Raw genomic sequence first — 22,029 nt, 5'->3', positions numbered from 1 at the left:
GATTAGAAGGAATTATCTGATGTAAAGGTGTCAATAGTTGAACTTTTTATACTTAAACAGCCATTTGGAATTAATTAAGTTCGAGTATTGAGTCACCACTGTATTAGAAAATATTATGTTTAGACAGAGGTATAAAGCTGGACAGGACGAGTAATAATTACTTCACAGTATCATTATCTCACTTCAACACACTGATAATGACTCAAAGTATCCAGTTCAGTCAGAAAATGGCAGATTGTTGTAACACTGCTGATGGCTTCTGCTGATGGCTTCTTCTGAACCCTCATCACAAAAAGTTTAGGAGAGTGGACCAAAATGAATGGATGGTATTTTTGTTTTGTTTTCCTCTACACAGTTGGACATGTGTCTGCCGATATCTTCCGTAAAGCAACCCGTAATTGGTGTGTGACCATGACCTGCTACCTTGTCCTCGCCTGCTCTTTCCCTCTAAAGACACAAGGGGAAGAGGGACGAAGGGTGACGGAAAGGAGGCATTGCAGGCAGTAGGGATCAATGCCCCTCTCTCTCTCTCTCTCTCTCTCTCTCTCTCTCTCTCTCTCTCTCTCTCTCTCTCTCTCTCTCTCTCTCTCTCTGTGTGTGTGTGTGTATTTACCTAATTGTATTTACCTAGTTGTAGTTTTACAGGGCCTGGGCTTTATGCTCGTGTGGCCCCGTCTCCATATCTACACTTATCCACTCTTTCTTTAAAACTATGCACACATGTTGCAGACACCACTTCTTCATTCAAACTGTTCCACGTCTCAACACATCTTTGTGGGAAACTATACTTTTTAATATCTCTTAGACATCTTCCCTTCCTCAGCTTCTTACTATGCGATCTTGTGGTTCGACTGGCATATTTTTCTCTCAGGATCAGATACTTATTGTCCACTTGGTCCATTCCGTTGATCAATTTATAAACTTGTATGAGATCCCCTCTCTCCCTTCTCTGTTCCAATGTTGGAAGATCCATAGCCTTTAGTCTCTCCTCATATGTCATCCCTTCAAGTTCTGGGACCATTCTTGTAGCCATTTTTTGTAGTCTCTCCAGCTTCCTTATGTGTTTCTTTTTGTGAGGGGTCCACACTGCTCCTGCATATTCCAATCCATGTAGTGAAATGCTATTTCAATATTCCTTAGCAAATTATCTCTCTGAAAATTCTATCAATATGGCTTGCCGGTTGATTATTTTCTTCCATCGTCACTCCCAAATCCTTTTCCTTTTTTACTCTCTCCAGTTCTACTCCATCTCCCATCTTATAGATTCCCACTGGTCGTCTTTCACTCTTTCCCATTTCCATGACATGGCTTTTGTCCACATTGAATTCCATCTCTCACTTTTTACTCTATTCCCAGATCTTATTTAGGTCTTCGTGTAGTATTTCACAATCCTCTTTTTGCTTTATAACTTTGCACAGTTTCGCATCATCCGCAAACAGATTTATGTAGCTGTTCACTCCTACTGGCATGTCGTTTATATAAATGAGAAAAAGTATTGGCGCCAATACTGACCCCTGTGGCACTCCGCTTTCTCCTGCTCTCCACTTGGACTTCATATCTTTGACTACCCGTCCTTATTTCTCTCCCCCTCAAATAATTTTCCATCCATTCCAATGTGCTTCCTTTTAAACCACCCTTCTCCTCTAATTTCCACAGTAACCTTGCATGTGGCACTTTATCAAATGCATTTTTTAAATCCAAGTAAATACAATCAACCCATCCCTCTCTCTCTTGTACCCTGTCAACTATTCTAGAGTATAAACTCAGTAAATTTGTTACACACGACTGACCTTTTCTAAATTTGATAATAATTTGTTGTCTTCAAGGAATTTGATCCATTGTTTCTTTATTATTCTTTCACACATCTTGCATATTACACTAGTTAGTGATACCGGTCTGTAATTTAAAGGTTCTTCCTTCCTTCCACTCTTATATATGGGAACCACCTGAACTCTTTTCCTTTCTAGTGGTACTGTTCCATTTTCTATTGAGCATTTTATGATGTTGTATATAGGACTTGCTAGTTCTTCCCTACATTCTTTCAGTATTCTGCCTGAGACTTCATCCGGTTCCATTGCCTTTTCTTCATCCAGTTCCTTCATTAACTCTTTTATTACAAGCTTGGTTACTTTAATTTCTTCCATATAGATGATCTCTCTATTACCCTGTGGTCTTTCAAATTTGGATTCTTTAGTAAAGACCTCCTGGAACTTATTATATAACAGTTCTGCCATTCTTTTTGGGTCTTTCACCATCTCATTTTCTCCTTTTAACCTTTCTATTGTTTCTTTTTGTCTTATTTTTGTTTATGAATCTGTAGAATAATTTTGGTTGCTTCTTGCATTTTTCGACTATGTCCTTTTCATAGATCCTTTCCTCTTCCTTCCTCACTTTAACATGTGTGTGTGTATTTACCTAATTGTATTTACCTAATTGTAACATACGGGAAAAGAGCTATGCTCGTGTTGTCCCGTCTCCATATCTATTAATGTCCAGCTTTTTCTTAAAATCATGAATATTCCTTGCGTTGACCACTTCCACGTCTAAACTATTCCATGCTTCCACCCTTCTATGAGGAAGCTATATTTTTCACATCTCTCCTATAAGTGGCCATTTTAGTTTTTCCCATGCCCTCTCGACATTCTTCCATTCCACATACACAGATCTTCCCTATCCATTTTTCCATGCCAATCATCACTCTGTATATTGCTATCAGGTCTCCCCTTTCTCTTCTGTTTTCCAGGGTTGGAAGTTGCATTCTTTTCAGTCTGTCTTCATAAGTCAAATCTCTTAAGTCAGGCACCATTTTCGTTGCAGCCCTCTGTACTTTCTCTAGTTTCCTTATGTGTTTCTTTAAGTTCGAGCCCACTGTATTGTTGCATATTCAAGCCTCGGTCTTATCATTGCAGTAATTATTTTCTTCATCATTTCTTCATCTAGATATACGAACGCCACTCTTATGTTCCTCAATAAGTTCAATACTTCTCCAATTATTTTGTTTATATGTCTCTCTGGCGATAGGTCATTGGTAATTGTCACCCCAAGGTCTTTTTCTTCATGACTGGTTTTATGTCTTCATTTCCTATCTTGTACATACTCCTGATTCTTCTTTCACTCTTGCCAAACTCTATTTTCTTGCATTTTGTCGTGTTGAACTCCATTTGCCATGTACAGCTCCATTTCCATATTCTGTCCAAGTCTTCCTGGAGTAGTTCGCAATCTTTGTCACATCTCACTTTTCTTAACAATTTTGCATCGTCTGCAAATAGGCTCACATAACTGGACACCCCATCCACCATGTCATTTATGTAGACTGCGAACATTACTGGTGCCAACACTGATCCCTGTGGAACTCCACTCTCCACCAATCCCCATTCTGATGGTCTGTCCTTAATTATTGTTCTCATTTCTCTTCCTACCAAAAGTCTTCCATCCATTTTAGTAAACTGCCATGCACTCCTCCTACCATTTCAAGTTTCCAGATCAGTCTCTGGTGTGGTACCTTATCAAAGGCCTTTTTTAAATCCAGATATATTCCATCAGCCCAACCATCTCTTTCCTGTATTACATCTATCACCCTCGAATAGTAACATATCAGGTTTGTCGTGCATGAACGCCCTTTCCTAAAACCAAATTGACACTCACAAAGTATGTCATTTTTCTCCAAGAAGTCTGTCCATCTAGTCTTCACCACCCTCTCACACATCTTAGCTACCACACTTGTAAGTGACACTGGTCTATAGTTCAATGGGTCTCTCTTGTTACCTGATTTATAGATTGGGACAATGTTAGCTCTTTTCCAGTCTTGGGGCACTACACCTTCCCTTAATGAGGCATCAATTACTTCACAAACTTTTTCTGCCAATTGCTCCCTGCATTCTCTTAAAATCCATCCTGATACCCCATCAGGTCCCACAGCTTTTCTCACTTCTAAACTCCCCATCATGTTCTTGATCTCCTCCACAGTTACTTGAAACTCCTTCATAATCCCTTTCTGTTCCATTACCAGTGGTTTGTCAAAAGCAGTCTCCTTTGTGAATACCTTCCGAAAGCATCCATTCATAGCCTCTGCCATTTCCTGGGATCTTCACTGCATACTCCATTTACTTCTAAACTTTCAATACTTTCTCTATTTTTGATGTTGTTGTTCACATGTCTGTAAAAAGCCTTGGTTGGTCTTTACATTTATCAATTATATCCTTTTCTTGTTTCTTTCTTTCTTCTCTTCTAATCAACACATATTCATTTCTTGCTCTTTTGTAACTTTCCCACTGCTTAATCCGTCTTTTCCTTCTCCACCTCTTCCATGCATCCTCTTTTCTTGTTCTAGCCTTTTCACATCTATCGTTAAACCAGTCCTGCTTTCCAACTTCTCTATGTTGTCTTATTGGTACAAATTTTTCTCACCTTCTTTGTATATTTTTATAAATTCCTTCCACTTTTCATTTGCTCCTTAGCACTCTTGAATTTCATCCAATTTGTCTCTTGAAAGAATTTCTTTAGGTTTCCAAAATCTGTCTTGGCATAATTCCATCTTCCCACTTTATATTCTTCATTTCTTCTAGATTTCTCTTCGTCTATCACCTTGAACTCCAAAACTGCATGATCACTCTTTGCTAAAGGGCACTCCACCCTCATCTCCTCAATGACCATTGGCTCTGTACTAAAGACCAAGTCCAGTCTTGACGATGCTCCTCTCCTCCAAACCTAGTATCTTCTTTGACCCACTGAGTTAACACATTTTCCATTGCCAGTGTCAATAGTGTATTTCCCCATGTTGTCTCTGATCCTTCCATTGACCAGTCCTCCCAACACACCTCTTTACAATTAAAATCTCCCATCATTATAGTTCGTTCACAGCCACCCAACATTTCTTCCAGACATGTTCCTGTATCACTTATCATTTCTTCATATTCCTGTACTGACCATGCATTTGTCTTAGGTGGTACGTACACCACTATGTAGTGCCTCTTTTTCCTTCATTAGTTTCTGCTCTGATCTTTAGCACTTCTGCCTTTCCCATACCTTTTTCACTTGATCCACCTTTATATCTTTTTTAACCAGCAACATCACTCCTCCTCCCATCTTACCTACTCTATTTCTTTTCCAAACGTTATATTTCCCTTCTCCAACCTTCATCAGGTCTTCTCCTCTCTCAGTTTTGTTTCAGTAAGACCCACAATATCTGGGTTCTTGTCCCTCAAGTAATCGTTGAGTTCTAAAATCCCGATATCACTCCATTTATGTTGGAATACATTACATTTCGCTCATATGTAAGTTTCTTTAGTCCTTTCTTGCTGTACTTTTCTGGGTTATGAACCACTTCCTCAGTCTCATATCCAAGATTCTCCAGAAAAACTCTTTCTTCTCTTCTTCTGTCCTCTCTTCATTTTTTTCAAAGCCTCCTTTCTCAACTCATTTAACATTTCTCTTTCCTTTTCACCGAGATCTCTTCTCAACCAAATCTTCCTTGTTGTTTCCTGCTGGGCTAGCCTCCATGACTTCTCCACCAATTCATCTACATCCTTTTGTGACTTAAGTTTGATTCTTATTGGCCTCATACCTTCTCTTGTGAACTTTCCAATTCTATGGAAGTCCTCTATTTCTTGTACTAGGTCTTTTCCCTCCTCTTGCACCACATTAATGATATTATTTATCACCTTTTTTATGTTTTTCTCTCTCTCCATTTTACTCGGTGTCTTATCCTCCTCCACACCAAATATCACCACACATCTCTTTTTGTCTACAGTTTCCCTCACCAATGTCTCATTTGACTTAATAACCTTCACCACTTTCTCAGCTATCTTCTCTTCTATGATCTGTTGATCTATAATTTCAGCAAGGCCCAAAGTTTTCTCCCTGACTCTTTGATTTCCTTTTCCAGACTTGCAACTTTGTAATTTACCTCCTTTCTTTCCACTTCCTGACTTTTTTCCATTCAGCCTGCTTCTCCATCACTTTTCCTAGAGATTCTCCACATTTTCGCAATTCACTTTAATTAGCTTAACTTCCTCTTTCAGTGCTGCATTTTCCTTCTTCATATCGGCACAGTCTCTTTTACATTGTCACTGGACATTATTGTGTGTGTGTGTGTGTGTGTGTGTGTGTGTGTGTGTGTGTGTTTCACCTTTGATCTGCTGCAGTCTCTAGATGAGACAGCCAGACCGTTACCCTACGGAACGAGCTCAGAGCTCATTGTTTCCGATCTTCGGATGTTTCACTGAGACCAGGCACACACCACACAGCCAGGGACAACAAGGTCACAACTCCTCGATTTACATCCCAGGGACAACAAGGTCACAACTCCTCTACTCACTGCTCAGGTGAACAGGGCTACGTGAGGAGACACACCCAAATATCTCCACCGGCCGGGAATCAAACCCGGTCCTCCAATGTGTGTGTTGTGTGTGTGTGTGTGTGTGTGTGTGTGTGTGTGTGTGTGTGTGTGTGTGTGTGTGTGTGTGTGTGTAATTCACCATGGTCGTCTGCTGGTCACCCAGCCAGTCTTTCCCATTACGAAGCAAGCTCAGAACTCATAGACCGATCTTTGGTTAGGACTGAGACCACAACACACTCCACACACCGGGAAAGCGAGGCCACAACCCCTCAAGTTACATCCCATACCTATTTACTGCTAGGTGAACAGGGGCTACACATTAAGAGGCTTGCCCATTTGCCTCACCGCCCCTGGGACTCGAACCCGGGCTCACTCAATTGTAAGTCGAGCGTGTTAACCACTACAGTACGCGGTGTGTGTGGTTGTGTAATTCACTGTTTGATCTGCTGCAGTCTCTGACGAGACAGCCAGATGTTACCCTACAGAACGAGCTCAGAGCTCATTATTTCCGATCTTGGATAGGCCTGAGACCACAACACACACCACACACCGGAAAACAAAGTCACAACTCCTCGATTTACACCTGTACCTACTCACTGGTAGGTGAACAGGGCTACACATTAAGAGACACACCCAAATATCTCCACCCGGCCGGGACTTGAACCCGGACCCTCTCGATTGTGAACCGGCGTGCTAACTGTGTGTGTGTGTGTGTGTGTGTGTGTGTTTACCTAATTTACCTAGTTGTAGTTTTACAGGGCCTGGGCTTTATGCTCGTGTGGCCCCGTCTCCATATCTACACTTATCCAATCTTACTTTAAAACTATGCATACTCATTGCTGACACTACTTCTTCATTCAAACTGTTCCATGTCTCAACACTTCTTTGCAGGAAACTATACTTTTTAATATCTCTTACACATCTTCCCTTCCTCAGCTTCTTACTATGCAATCTTGTGCTTCAACTGGCATATTCTTGTCTCAGGATCAGATATTCATTGTCCACTTGGTCCATTCCGTTGATCAATTTATAAACTTGTATGAGATCCCCTCTCTCCCTTCTCTGCTCCAATGTTGGAAGATCCATAGCCTTTAGTCTCTCCTCATATGTCATCCCTTCAAGTTCTGAGACTATTCTTTTAGCCATTTTTTGTAGTCTCTCCAGCTTCCTTATGTGTTTCTTTTTGTGAGGGGTCCACACTACTCCTGCATATTCCAATTTCGGAATTTCGGTCTTATTATAGTACTTATCAGTTTCTTCATCCTTTCTTTGTCCATGTAGTGAAATGCTATTCCAATATTCCTTAGCAAATTATATGTCTCTGAAAATTCTATCAAATATGGCTTGCCGGTTGATTATTTTCTTCCATCGTCACTCCCAAATCCTTTTCCTTTTTTACTTTCTCCAGTTCTACTCCATCACCCATCTTATAGATTCCTACTGGTTGTCTTTCACTCTTTCCCATTTCCATGACATGGCTTTTGTCCACATTGAATTCCATCTCCCACTTTTTACTCCATTCCCAGATCTTATTTAGGTCTTCGTGTAGTATTTCACAATCCTCTTTTTGCTTTATAACTCTGCACAGTTTCGCATCGTCTGCAACAGATTTATGTAGCTGTTCACTCCTTCTGGCATGTCGTTTATATAAATGAGAAAAAGTACTGGCGCCAATACTGACCCCTGTGGCACTCCGCTTTCTACTGCTTTCCTCTTGGGACTTCATATCTTTAACTACTGTCCTTATTTCTCTCCCACTCAAATTATTTTCATCCATCTCAATGTGCTTCCTTTTAAGCCACCCTTCTCCTCTAACTTCCACAGTAATCTTGCATGTGGCACTTTATCAAATGCCTTTTTTAAATCCAAATAAATACAATCATCCCGTCCCTATCGTTTTTCCTTCTTAATATGGTCCTTTTCTGTTTATTTCTTGTACTTCCTCTTCTAAGTTCTGCCTATCTTCGTCGTTTAGATTTTTTTTGTAGGTCTTTGACTGATTTAATTTTTTTTTTTTTCTCTTCTTGGTCTATATTTTATTTTATTTTTTCTTTTAATCCAAATCAATTTCTCTAAGTAGATTTTCTTTTATCTTGAGGACTCCTATCATTTTGTTTGTCATAGTGTGTGTGTGTGTGTGTGTGTGTGTGTGTGTGTGTGTGTGTGTGTGTGTGTGTGTGTATTTACCTATTTGTGTATTACAGGGCCCAAGCTAAGCTCTCTGTGACTTGTCTCCTTGTCCATTCCTGTCATATCTCTCTTTCATCTGATTGACACACACCGCGTCAACGGCATGACTGCTCAGTTTATTCCACTTATCAATGCTACGATGCGGAAAACTGTATTTTCTCACATCATTTAGACAGATGTCCTTTATTAGCTTTTTTCCATGTCCTCGGAGATGATTACTTGTGGTCACCTTTATCATCTCTCTATCCAGTATGTCAATCTTGTTCACCAATTTATACATAGTTATCATGTCTCCTCTTGTTCTTCTCTCTTCTAATGTGGTCAGCCCCAGCTTCCTCAGTCTTTCCTCATAGTCTAACTCCCTGAGTCCTGGTACCATCCTTGTTGCCAGCCTCTGTACCCTTTCTACCTTCTTCACATTTTTCTTCATATGCGGTGACCAGACACATGCTGCATATTCTAGCTGGGGTCTTATTAAGGTACATAATATCTTCTTCATCATTCCTTCATCTAGGTAGTGGAATGCAAGGCCAATATTTTGAAGCATGTTGTATGTTTTCCAAAAAATCTTGTTAATGTGTTTCTCCGGTGACAAAGTGTTTTGCAGTTACTCCTAAGTCTTTCTCCTCATTGGTCTCTTTAATTTTCTCATCACCCAGCCTGTAATCCCTGTTTGGTCTGTATCTACTTCTTCCCATTTTCATAACATGGGTCTTGTCTATATTAAATTCCATCTGCCACTCTTTACTCCACTCATATATTTTATCAAGATCTTCCTGTAACTTGTTACAATCTTCCACATTCTTTACTCTCCTCATAATTTTAGTATCGTCCGCAAACATGTTCATATAACTGTCAATTCCTACTGGCATATCATTAACATATGTGTGTGTGTGTGTGTGTGTGTGTGTGTGTGTGTGCATGCTAATAATAATGATGATGATAGAGAGAGAGAGAGAGAGAGAGAGAGAGAGAGAGAGAGAGAGAGAGAGAGAGAGAGTTGTGGGAAGTAGCACAGGGCTAGTGCTGATCCCTCCTCGTCTTTCCTCCTCTCTTGAGTTCCTTCCCTTCACAGTGGGAGTTGACAGCTGCTACTCAATCACAGGACAGGCTACTTTTCAAACCCAGCTGTGGATGTGACCAATGAATGTGTACTGCAGCCTATTTAGAGAAATGATTACCCTAAACTTTTTGCAATGTACGAGTGAATATTTTCTAGAAGACCAGAAATCTGATGCATTTCCATCCTATCATGCTCCCGGAAGTCGCTAGTTTATACTCAATCATGTGTGTAAATTTCATGCCAGTCAGATGAATACATATATACAGATTTTTCATAATTTCGTCCTTTAACAAGCACAAAATTATGAAAAATCTTTAGGATTTTTTTTTTTTTTTTTTTTTTTTTTTTTTTTTACCAAAAATTTTCACAAAATTGGTATAAACTCTGATCGACTTTTGTTTTGTATCATTTTAAGCTACAACAAAAATGCACTTTTTTTTGTTGGAATTAGATTTTTGATAATGTAAAAAAAAAAAAAAAAAAAGGCGGGGGCAGTTCAACTTGAACTTTAGTTCCTTGGTCGATCAGAGTCTGACTTCTCAGGAAATCCAAGTTATCAAGGTTCAACAGTATAGGTATTTTTATAGAGTACCGATTTCCTAGTCCCAAGGGCTTAAAGATCCAGACCTTGGGATGGATAACAATAACCATGCATACAGCATACAGGCCATTAATGTTGCTGGTGAGAAACAATCAATGGATCAAGATGCAGCTGACATGAATGGAGAAACATTTGCAAAGTAAAACAACCCATATCATATTGTATCTTAATTTTTCATGACTTAATAATTTACTGATTACAGTATGTATAATGTTTTCAGAGATACATTCCCCTACTCATAGGATTAATGGACTTAAACTGTAATTGTGTTGTCAATCATTCTATATTAGTTATCTGCTTGCTGAAAGTAGTGCAATGGATTGTGTGAGAAAGGACTATTGAACAGCATTTTCTAAACTATGGTGGAAAGTACATTAGTAAACTTAATGTACTACAGACCACAGTATGGCAGATAGTGGCTGTAACCAACAGACATTCCTCTGAAAAAAATAAATAAATAAAAAAAAATAAATGAATAATAATAATAATCTCAGGATAAGAATACAGATTGAGGAATTCCCAGTCATTAACTTTCAGTCATCTTTGACAAACATACAGGATGTTCTGTGGCAGTATTCATACAGCTCAGCCACTGCATACGTGCCCTCTTACTTAATCCCTTCCAACAAAAGTTAAACATTTGCAGCTGTGGTGAAACATAATCTAAAAATTAACGTATTAGGAATCAAAATGAAGCAAGAGGTCAGGGATGCCCTTTGTGTTGATGTTGGTTTCAGATTTCAGAATTCCTATGATTGCAATTTTCAGGACGGATGAACTAATCCAGCAGACAATCAGAACCAAGTTTGCTGAATGTACAGTGCTCACCATTGCTCATCGACTGCACACTATCATGGACAGTGACCGTGTGATGGTGCTTCAGGCTGGCCAGCTCATGGTATTTCAGTTTCTTTTCCATGTCAAAATACTTTGTAAATATTTCACATCCTTATGTGAAGGAATTTGAACTAATTTGTTGCCGTATGCTTTGAATATATGCAAATATACTCAAAGTTTCCAGAGTCAAATATTTGCCATAGATTTAGCTTTAGAAAATACAGGTGATGAATTCACTAATACTTTGGTGAAATTAAAGTTTGATGAATTTTAAATATTTTTGCAGGAGTTTGATACACCATATAATCTTCTCAACAACAAGACCTCAATATTCTTCTCCCTTGTCCAACAAACAGGCCAAGCATCTGCAAAACAGTTGCATCAAATTGCAGAAATGGTGAGATTAACATTAGCATATGTTCATCATACAAAGTTCTATTCTGTTATGAGAGATACGATATATATTTTGGCACACAAGACATCCTTGTTGAAGAATTTAAAGCTATTCTCTTAACTAAGCCTCTTAATCCTTTGAGATCTCTGATGACAATGCCGTTATTTTTATTTAAGTAAATTTGAGTATTTGTATAATTTTTCTTTTAGAAAATATAACTGAAGGAACTTGCAGGTTTGAATTACTCAACCTGCACCAAACTCTCACTAGATTAAGAAAATTAAATTCCAATGCAGTTAAAGAGTTAATGCTGGGTAACCATTTATATTCAGTAAAAAGCAACTCAAGAGCTAAACTTGTGCTATTTGGTAAAAACCAACCCATGATACTTATGAATACATTACTATACCCTGCAGTAGCATCTTTTCACTGTGTGGAAGCTATCATGTTAGAAATTATTTTAACATTGCTAATTTCCATTGTTTCCACCATGATTCCCAGGCTCATCAGAGGCAGCAAGACAGTGAAGGTAACACAGCAAGTGGTAGCAAATGAGACATTTCTTGGAAATATAGTGGATCTAGTAGTACTTGGAGTGATAAGCAATGGGAAGTTTATCCCATTAACCAAGCCAAGGACTAAGTATGTACTTTTGTGTTATGTTCATTGAACAAACCTCTTTTGGTTTTGCTATTATATAGTTACTGTGATAATTTATTCAGTAAAACTGATAGTTCAGGTATCCAATAAAGATTATTTTGGAACAAAAGATTTAGGGTAATGGAGGTACTAAGGCTGATTTCCATGATAAGTCTCAGTTTGTTGAGGAGTGATTTACACTCTCTTCCTTCAATAGAAGAATATTCTATGGAAAAGACCCTCATTGTAATGCTAACCAGCTAGTGAGTGCACTATATAAAAAATGATAACACAGAAAAGAATAAAATCCACAGCAGATGAAAGTCCAACCAGGTAGAAAACAATCTAAGAAAATTATGTAAGAGCCAACATTTTTTAAGTACCTTTCTCTGAAACTATACTAAACATACTTTGTTCAAAGTGAGAGGCTTGAAGGTTGAATCTCCTTTCATGTCATGTTCATGTCATTTAATGACAAATGACAACTGCCTTGGCATGCCTAGTAACATATCAGACTTGTATGCCACCATAATGGTCCTGACAGATTCAGTCACTGATGATGATGACTGAATTCATTCTGTTTTCATTTCAGTTTCTCAGTGTTTCCAGAATGCTCCAACTTTCCAAGGCTGGGCATTACAATGGTGGTAACAGTAACAGTGAGAAATATTCTTTCTGAGAAGTGCAATCTCTCCAGGGACTACATTAGTCAGGAATGTCACAGTAACATGCAAGTCTGGCATTTCACCATTTAGACCTTAGATTAGGGTTGTCCTCTCATTAAATAAGTTGGACTTTCCAGCATCCAACACAAAATATAGATGGAACAAAGTTCTGCTATTTTTATATTGCCTTTTGGCAGACCAACAAGTAATAACAAGGTTCTATTGATGTTTATAAATATAGATTTGTCTTTGTGTTGGTAATATGATAATAATTTGCTGTTTACCAGCACTATCAGTCTCTTATTTTGTGGATTGCAGTGGCAGATCATTCAATTCAGTCAAAAGCAAGGATGGGTCATTCATGTATTTTCAGATTAAGCCACTTACAAAAAATTAACTGGCTGATTCTTTAAATAATATATGCATTTAATAAAATATGTTGATAACTTGCATTCTGTGCATGCCCTTTTATGTCAAATAATACATAAACATATATTAGTTTTCTGAAAAACAAAACAAAAAAGTACACCATAATCAATGCTGAAATTTATTTTCTGCAAAGATTCAGTTATGTCTAAAGTGACACCTACTGACATTTTTTTGTCTTCATATTGGGGATGGTACTGAAATGCATTGAAAATACCAATTTCATTGAAGTACCTAGAATAGATTCACTGGAAAAATTAATAGGAAAAGAGAATCAAGAGCAAGATTCATGGAAATATAAATGTTAGCAAATACACATTAACATCACCAATATGCAAAGTTACTGATTTCACCATCTTTGAAGTTATAAAGACTATCATAACAAGCTATTCTTAGTTTTATACAACTCTAATAATCAAGGGCATAGATTCCCTCAGGGATAGTCATTAATAAGTGTACTTATATAATTTATGATATGACGTGTAATTGCAAATATTCCAAATTGACTGTATGCATCATGTGAGATCTTTCTCTGATGCTCCATGGTTGAAAAAGAAAAGTTCAATCTAAAAGATATAAAAATTATTACTCTTATCTACCTAGTTTTTGTGCATTAGTGACACCTTGATCTTTTTATTTGTAATACTATCTGGTGATGTACTCAGGGACACTTTACAATAGTAGTCAGACTTGTGGATTTATAATTGGTAAGAGGAAATGTTGCAATTATGTCCACTCAATTTTTTTTTTTTTTTTTTTTTTTTTTTTTTCTATTACTATTTTGTTTCAAGCTGAAATTCTGATTTTTGTAACATGTGGATGTTTAATAGTGGATCAAAATATATGTACAAAGCTTATATTTAATTGATTTAAAATAGCATACACAAATATGGAAATTTTGCGATATGGTCATAATTGTGAAAATGGTAGTTTAGTTAGTGAATAATATGTATAATTACTGAAATATGAAGCAAGAAAGTTGTAACATATGTTTGATTGCCTACTTATCTCCATCCTATTTAACCTCTCACTTGCTAACATTTGCCATCCTCCCTCTGCCAATATTCCTTCCTATCCTGATTTTTATCTTGTTTAAATACTATAAAAACAAATTACTGTAACCCTTCAAACATCCTTTTCATTACCTTAGCATGCAACACTTCTCTCAGTTTTCTGTCTCACTACTGTAATTTATCATACTTTTCTGCTCACCTCTCTCCAAGTATATCTTTTAACATCTACATCCCACTATTCTAATATATCTGGTACATTTTCCCTCTGGCTCTCAAATGAAAATTATGTTTGGATTAGCAAATTATAAAGGACCTATACAAATTAAGCATTATTTACTTATTATTCTAAATAATTTCACATTTGTAATATATTTGTTATATGATTTTACATTAATAAACTGTATTCAGTATCTGTTTTCATCTGTTGATGTACATTCATTGACGTTTTGCCTGTATGCATTCAACCTTAAGAATGTTTCAATCTTCCAGACTAATAACTTGTAGAATTGATTCCATACCTTTCAGTAACTTTTAAATCTATTCTCAAGTGAAATATTCTCATGCATCTCTCTTCATTAGTATGGATTTCATATATGACAGTCCACTGACAATGATCTAGAATATTTTACTGGCTTTTGGTTATTCTCTCCTAGAGATTATGGTGAAATCTTTGTTGTTGCTTTAGATAAAAGTATGCGACCACTTGGGTACATGGTCATGTATTTATGGTGAAAAGAGAATGGTGTTTATGACAGTAAAGAAAAATTTGACAAAAATTTGCGACCATTCTATGACATCGTGGAATCCTTCCTGCTCAAGGCCAAACACAAACTCAACTCAAAGTCAGCCTCTGGCAGTTACAGAGTGAGGTTTTCTGCAATGTCCTCTTCTGTGACAGACCTCTGGATTTACATGACTTGGGTGGTCAGTAGTGCTTTATTTGCCACATTATGCTGAAATCTAAGGATTTAATGAATGATACAATTGCTCAGATGATTGGTCTAAAGAAAGAAGGCCACACAATTACCAAAATTTGCAATTTCACTAGCATTGGGCGAATATCGTAAAGCAAGAAGTGATCAGATACCACAGAAGAAACCTCGCTCTGGCAGACCATATAAGATCTCTAATTGTGCTACAAACATAATGTATTTGTAACTGCTGACTCTACTGTTCATTTCAGTATGTTTATAGCACGATTTGAGATTTTACATGGCCTGCCAGAGCAAGGTTTCTTCTTTGGTATTTTATCACTCCTTCCTTCACAAAATATGCCAATCAAATTTCATACACTTTATATCTACATCATCATCTCAAGTTCCATTTCTGACCATATACTGCCGCAGGGTAGACAACAATTATTTCAAATCTACAAACAGAAGTGTCCTATTCTGTATCATAAATTATCTTAACCAAACTTCTTTATTCTATTATTCTTCAACTAATGACTTTACCATGCATTTCTCAATTCTTTCACTTACAACTCTACCCCGCATTTCTCAATGTCAACAAAGCCATAATATAATTTTGTGGGTTTAAGTCAGGCTGGCATTGAGATCGAAATAGTAATGTGAATATATATGGTAAATCATACTTCAAGCAATTACTTTGTGAAAAGAAAACAAAGATTTAGATATGGACAAATGATGCATGCTCAGTATGCTTTTTAATATTTTGTTGAATTCCAATAGTAGTTAACCCATACAGTGTTTATATATGTATGAATGTACAGTATATATATGTATACAGTCGACTCTCGATTAATGCGAGGGTTACATTCCTGGAGACAATGCGTAATTCAAAATCATGTTATTCAAACATAATTTTCCCATAGAAAATAATGGTAATAGGAGAGTTATATTCATGGCCACTGGGAAAGTCTGCCTATTTTGGGGACTTTGTTACTCAAACCTTAAAAATACTATTAATATATCACAAGGTCATGGAAATAATAAAAACACTATTCTCACCTGCACATCTTTCTTGTCCAGGAAATTAGAAAATTACTAATTCAACATCATTTGTTGTATGAGTTTATATGCCAGGAATATTATCCCATATTCATACATTTATAATTAATAGTTTTAACAAAATAAACCATGAGTATAATTTGGTGGTGGTTGGTAGCAGTGTTTATTTACATTAGCTGATTGAACCACATATTCCAGACCAGTTTTATTACTGCTGCAGAGTGTGATTTATTAATAGACTTAGTAAGCTAGGTAAAAAGCTTCTAAACAAAGCACAAATGGCCGTATAGTAGCCTTAACATGGGAGAGAATCACCACCACCTTCAATTGTGCAGGCTATGGGAAGAGGACAGTTCACAAGCAATCTACAGAAATGGGTAGTTATCAAACAACAAAGACATACAACTGATTATAAGCTAAGTAGAATTCTGATAGAAAACTTGGGAGATGGAGAAAGTTGGTGGTGGCGATGTTTTGTTGTTCCTCAGACCTGTTCGTTCACTAAAACTTTGTTAATATCAACACACCACTGACAAGTTTCATGGATTCCAATCACAATTTTTTGCAAAGTAGCTTAATTTGACAATAATCTATATATTTTTATTTATAAAGTCAATTAGTTCACAAAAAAAACTGATAACTAGATATTTAGGGAAAATTTATGCAATGGTAATGACGAAGACATGGGGCTTGGTTCACCTTTGCAATGAAGGTAAATCCTGCCAGATCATTGCCTTCCTGAACTGCGGGAAGGCAGTGTTCGCTCTTAAGAATATAGATTTCTCCCACACAGTATCCTTCAACTGACAAAGGTGGAAGGTATTGTTTAAGAATCTAGCTGAGAGCGTCTTAGTGTGGTTTCCCACCCCCCCAGAGAACAGCGTAGGTGTGCATGATGTCATCGAGTCGAGTCATTATAATATACACTAATGTATGTATGTAAGTAACTTTATAATGTTGATCTTAAATTTATGAAGGGAGGGAGAGTGGAATGGGAAAGACACTAACCGGCAACCTGTGGAATGTAAACAAAGGGCATCATTGTACCACATACAAAACTTATGTACCATATTTCCGCAAGGCTTTCCATTTTATCCATTGCAGAGTCACAAGTTCAGGTGGTTCTTTTAGCTTGCAAGGAAGATACGGTCTCACCAGCCTTCTTAATAGAGTCTGCTGACTTGAAAATAGTAGAGACAGTATATGGAGTCAAGATGGGAGCCAGCAATGCTATAGTTTTCTCGCCTCTCGTGTCTGTGAATAATATCCAGCTTCACTTCAAGAGTAAGAGACTTCCTGGTCTTCTTAGGAATGCTAGACCACGTTGCAGGGCGATTTGGTGGTAAATTGAGCGAGTGAAGACGAGCTGCTGCTGACGCTGTTATGGGAGTGAGTGGTGCGTGTGCTGTCCATGAGAGGCTTGATCTTGATCTTGATTCTACAGGCGTCTCAGGATTTCTCCTGAGGCAAGCCTTAGTATTTGCGGCTCCTGGTGTATTCAAAAGCTTGTCGGCTTGTGTGATACGGCGGGGCTTTCAAACTTGGAAAAAATTTCATGGATAAAACTTCGCTAAAGCGAGTTTGGTGTTCGTTAAACAAGCAGATGGTAGTAAAATGAAACCTTCGTTGTAGCGAAATTTCGTTGTGTGAACCTTCGTTAAACGGGGGTTATCTGTATATATATATATATATATATATATATATATATATATATATATATATATATATATATATATATATATATACTGTCATACCTCACCAAACATGAATTCACCGAACACGAATCTCGTGTATACCCGAATTGGTAAAATTGACCATATCCAGACATAAGATATATCTGGACCGTGGGAGCACAGCTTCTGAAAAGCATCATGACCATGCCTGACGGGCTCTAATGTAAGAGTCACAATTGTGCCTGACGGGCTATGAGGGTTAAGGCTTTTAATTCATGAGCTGAATACTCTCTCTTTCCCTCAGATTTTCTAGAACAGTGGTTCCCAAACAGGGGGAAATTTCCCCTTGGGTGGAAATTTGAAGCTACCAGGGGGGAAATAATTACACTACCTACTAACTAAAAAAATCTCAGTCAAGTTAAAAGTCCTTTTATTTGTTACTAACCGCTCTCTATGGCTATGCTTAGTTGTTACTATACTGATAAACTTATAGTTACAGAGTAAAGTGGATAGAGAGCAGTTAGTAACAACTAAGCATAGCCATAGAGAGCAGTTAGTAACAAATAAAAGGACTTTTGACTTGACTTTGACATTTTTTTTAGTTAGGTAGTGATAGTGAATTACTATTGAAATACCGTGGTATTTTATTAATAATTCAGTATCACTCAGTGCCACGGAGTCAAGGTTATCCTCATGGCATGAACGTATTTGAATACTAAGATATGATATCCATTATAGCAGGCAATAGAGGAGTGGAAACAAATATCATGGTGAAAGACAACACGCATGCTAAAAGGGTCACAAGAAGAAGAAGCGGCCGAGTCGCCGGGAGTCTCCCGCTTCGTCTGTGGCTGATCTCATCTCTGCTTTATTTTTTTGGTATTCCATGTAAGATTTTACTTTATACATTACAAAACAATCCTTTCTTGGGGGCAAGGTTTGTAAAAAGCTAATAGAAATGTTGTTTTGTGAACATAAATGCGAGAATTCACGTGAGAATTTGTACGTAGCTCCTCTAACTTCCAATGACTCATATGACATCATAAAAGTAGTGGTACACTGGTGGCCCAATATGCTGCCAAATGTATATCTAATTTTTTTTTTTTTAACCCATGTGGTACGTTGGGGACCTGCCCAGAACGCATACCCCCCTATTTCCATTATTTCCTATGGGAAAATTACGTCTGCTTAACGAATTTTCGCTCTACAAACAGCTTTGATACCCCTATCCTGTTTGTTAAGCGGAGTATTACTGTATGTATATATATATATATATATATATATATATATATATATATATATATATATATATATATATATATATATATATATATATATACACACACACACACACACACACTTGACCCTTGGTTTTCTGGACTAAATGGTGCAGGCATCACTCCGGAAAATAAAAAGTCCGGATAACACAAATGGGTCCATTATTTGACAAATGTGGATGTTTGTCTCCTTAGGCTTTTGAGGAAAGGCAATATTTATTCTTATGGTTTCCTTGACCAATTAAACCAAAACAAGCTTAATCTACGTTAACTTAACCCTAAAACTAGCGTAACAGTAATAACTGAGTGCACACAAGAAAACTTCATAGAAGTGATGTATAATAAATATACTACCATGGTTTCGAGATGCACCGGTTCACCAATGAAAATTTGGCAAACTTTCCATAGATAAGATGCAGAAAATAATTTGAGAGAGAGAGATATTGTGTGTAATATTACGAGTATTAAGAGTATTTTAACCCTTAAAGTATGGTGATCGATATGTACGATTGTAGCGTCGCGTGCGGAGAGGCAGGGATCGTACATGTTATCATGATTTTTCCGCGCTAAATGTTTGAATCTCTCCCCCTTACTATTGGTCCTAGGGCAAGTGGAGGTATCTGGCATCTTTTCTCGCTCACCTGCTTGAGCCTTAAGACATATGTTCCCTCACAATAGGTCATCTTTTCCCATTTTGAGGCAACATCTGGCAACCCCCGTGACGTTACGTCAGTGTTACTCGGTAATGACATTGAGGAGTGATGAAAATGAGGACAGTGATTTTTTTTTGAGACAACAGAAGAAAGTGAAGACTCCAGTAGTGATTCTGATAGTAATCTGGGAGACAGAGACCAACCCTCACAGCGACGTTCATAAACCTCCTCACATAGCCTATTCCCCTTGAGCAATGTGCTGGTGTGTGTCACCCCTGGTTGCCTCTACATGACTGTGCTTGTCGGCCAAGTCATGTGAATCCCATTGCTAATAAGAGTTGCCAGATTCCAATTATTATAGAAATCCACAATACTTGTAATATGTGGTTTCTTTTTCTTTTCCTGTTTTGCACATCATTTCATATACAGGTAGTCCTCGATTTATACAAATTTACTTTATGCGAATTCAGAGTTATACGGTGTCCAAAAATAGGGGTTATTCATCACATTGTACAAATTCCTCAGAATTGTACGGTTTCAAGAAAGTTAATATTCGCACAGCGATTTAGTTCAGAATTGCGCGCCAAGCAGCCTCATTGATTACCTACACGTGGTAGGTCATGGAAAAAATGACGTGCTATGAGGTTTTTCTCAAAGAAAACAACAAAAGAAAAAAACAGCAATCGATAACAAGCTTCTTCAGACCGCACTCACAAAGTCAAGTAACAGAATCGAAGACAGACGACGACAATGGTGACACATCAGAGGAGGAAGTAGCAAAATAGAGGAAGGTACTAATAAAATAATTTTGTTTAAACATTTCCCTTTTTCATAGTAATTTTTATTATGTCTTTGTAAGTTTATTAATGAAAGGATTAGTAAGCATAACAGAAATGTGTTTAATGCAAAATATATACATACAGTGAAAGATTATTTTATTTTGAACACATCCTTCAAAGTCTAGTGGTGGTGGCGGTAGTAGTGGTAGTGGTGCGAGGACACCCCTGAAGCCTCGCCCTCACGAGGCTATTCAACCAAGGGACGAAGTGGATGGGAGTCACGCTCATGAGGATCGTGTGACTGCTTGATGGAAAGGGACTGTAGGTACTGTACAAAGCTCAGGTCCACTCTTTTAAACTAAAAAAAAGTCTAGGGAGTTTGGTATTCATTCCTTACTTGATACGATTTTTACTTTATACGGTCCCTTCTGGAACGCATCTACCATATAAATCAAGGACTACCTGTATCTGAGTTTGCATTTTCTTGACATGAAAGTGCAAAAGTTTCTACCTTTACATCAAATTCAAATGCCCAAAAGGAGAGAGAGAGAGAGAGAGAGAGAGAGAGAGAGAGAGAGAGAGAGAGAGAGCGCATGATGTTATCGGAGCTTGGTGGGTATTTCTTAGCGGCGGGTTCTGCCATGAATTTTTTTTATATGCAATAAATTTGCTCTCAAAGGTCATAACATGTTAAAAACTACATCGTTGTACTCAGAATAACACAAAGAAATATGGAAAAAATATTTTTAGCATTTTTGACAGGTGTGATTTTTCCCCATTGTAACAGATGGAAAGTAAATCAAGCCCCCGTACTTTAAGGGTTAAGGTCAAATATATGGTAGGTGGCCTCAAAACATCCTCCATGATTTAATGCTTATTGTGATTGTTAATTTAGTAATCAAACAATTTATGCACCAACAAATAAGTAACAGCACTTATGTTTTAAAGACAGTATCAGTAAAATGGCACATCGGCAAATCGTCTAGCTGGACATTTAGCTGGTGAATTAAATAGACGATTCGCCAGTGTTGATGAACTGGCACACCACCAAACTGTCCATAAACCACTACCACAATATTGGGGACACTGATTTCCACTGATTGGTGCTGCACATAACAACTCATAACCACAACATCTAAAGCAGCATCTTTTCCACTCCTTACATTCTTTCTTGGTGTACTTTTATCACTTTTACTTGATGAGGCATCTACACTATTTGGAAGAATATTCTACCAGCTTATCTTTTGATTTACTAATGCCCAACACAGTTTGCTTGGCCACACCATACTCCTCACAAACACTTGCTACTCCAGCTCCTTTCTCTAATTTTCTCATTAATTCCAGCTTTTAAGTCACAGTTAGGGCAACTTGCTTACCCTCAACAACCTGGGGAGACATAATTAAGAGTTCTAAGATACTGAAAATGCACAAATTTGTTCACTGATACTGGACAAAACACTGTTTTATCAGCATCGCCTGTACTTGTTTGCAATCACCTGGCACCACCTATCA

General features: G+C 37.5%; 2 protein-coding genes across 11 annotated transcripts in view; one reads left to right on the top strand and one right to left on the bottom strand.

Moving 5' to 3' along the window:
- The window catches only part of LOC123514240 (ATP-binding cassette sub-family C member 4-like), a 221,907-nt gene extending 207,330 nt beyond the window's left edge, over nt 1-14,577 (top strand). For all 7 annotated transcript variants that reach the window (XM_045271971.1, XM_045271969.1, XM_045271970.1 and 4 more), the window contains 3 exons: nt 10,960-11,089; nt 11,315-11,425; nt 11,924-14,577. In XM_045271971.1, the coding sequence (XP_045127906.1) occupies nt 10,960-11,089; nt 11,315-11,425; nt 11,924-11,977 (295 nt within the window). In that variant the 3' untranslated portion in view covers nt 11,978-14,577. The remainder of the gene's footprint in view (nt 1-10,959; nt 11,090-11,314; nt 11,426-11,923) is intronic.
- LOC123514244 (nucleoporin Nup43-like) overlaps nt 1-22,029 on the bottom strand; it is a 61,501-nt gene that overhangs the window by 2,272 nt on the left and 37,200 nt on the right. The window contains exon 9 of one of the 4 annotated variants that reach the window (XM_045271986.1): nt 11,312-11,393. The exons of 1 other annotated variant lie outside the window; for it this stretch is intronic. The gene's annotated coding sequence lies outside the window, so the exon portion shown is untranslated. Of the gene's footprint in view, nt 1-11,311; nt 11,394-20,549; nt 21,904-22,029 lie in introns of those variants that run through there. 2 more of the 4 variants (XM_045271987.1, XM_045271988.1) reach the window with 2 other exon arrangements.

This window comes from Portunus trituberculatus, chromosome 37 (genome assembly GCF_017591435.1).
Source record: "Portunus trituberculatus isolate SZX2019 chromosome 37, ASM1759143v1, whole genome shotgun sequence".
Lineage (NCBI taxonomy): Eukaryota > Metazoa > Arthropoda > Malacostraca > Decapoda > Portunidae > Portunus > Portunus trituberculatus.
Note: the sequence above shows the minus strand (reverse complement) of the source record. Positions and strands in the feature narration are given on the sequence as shown.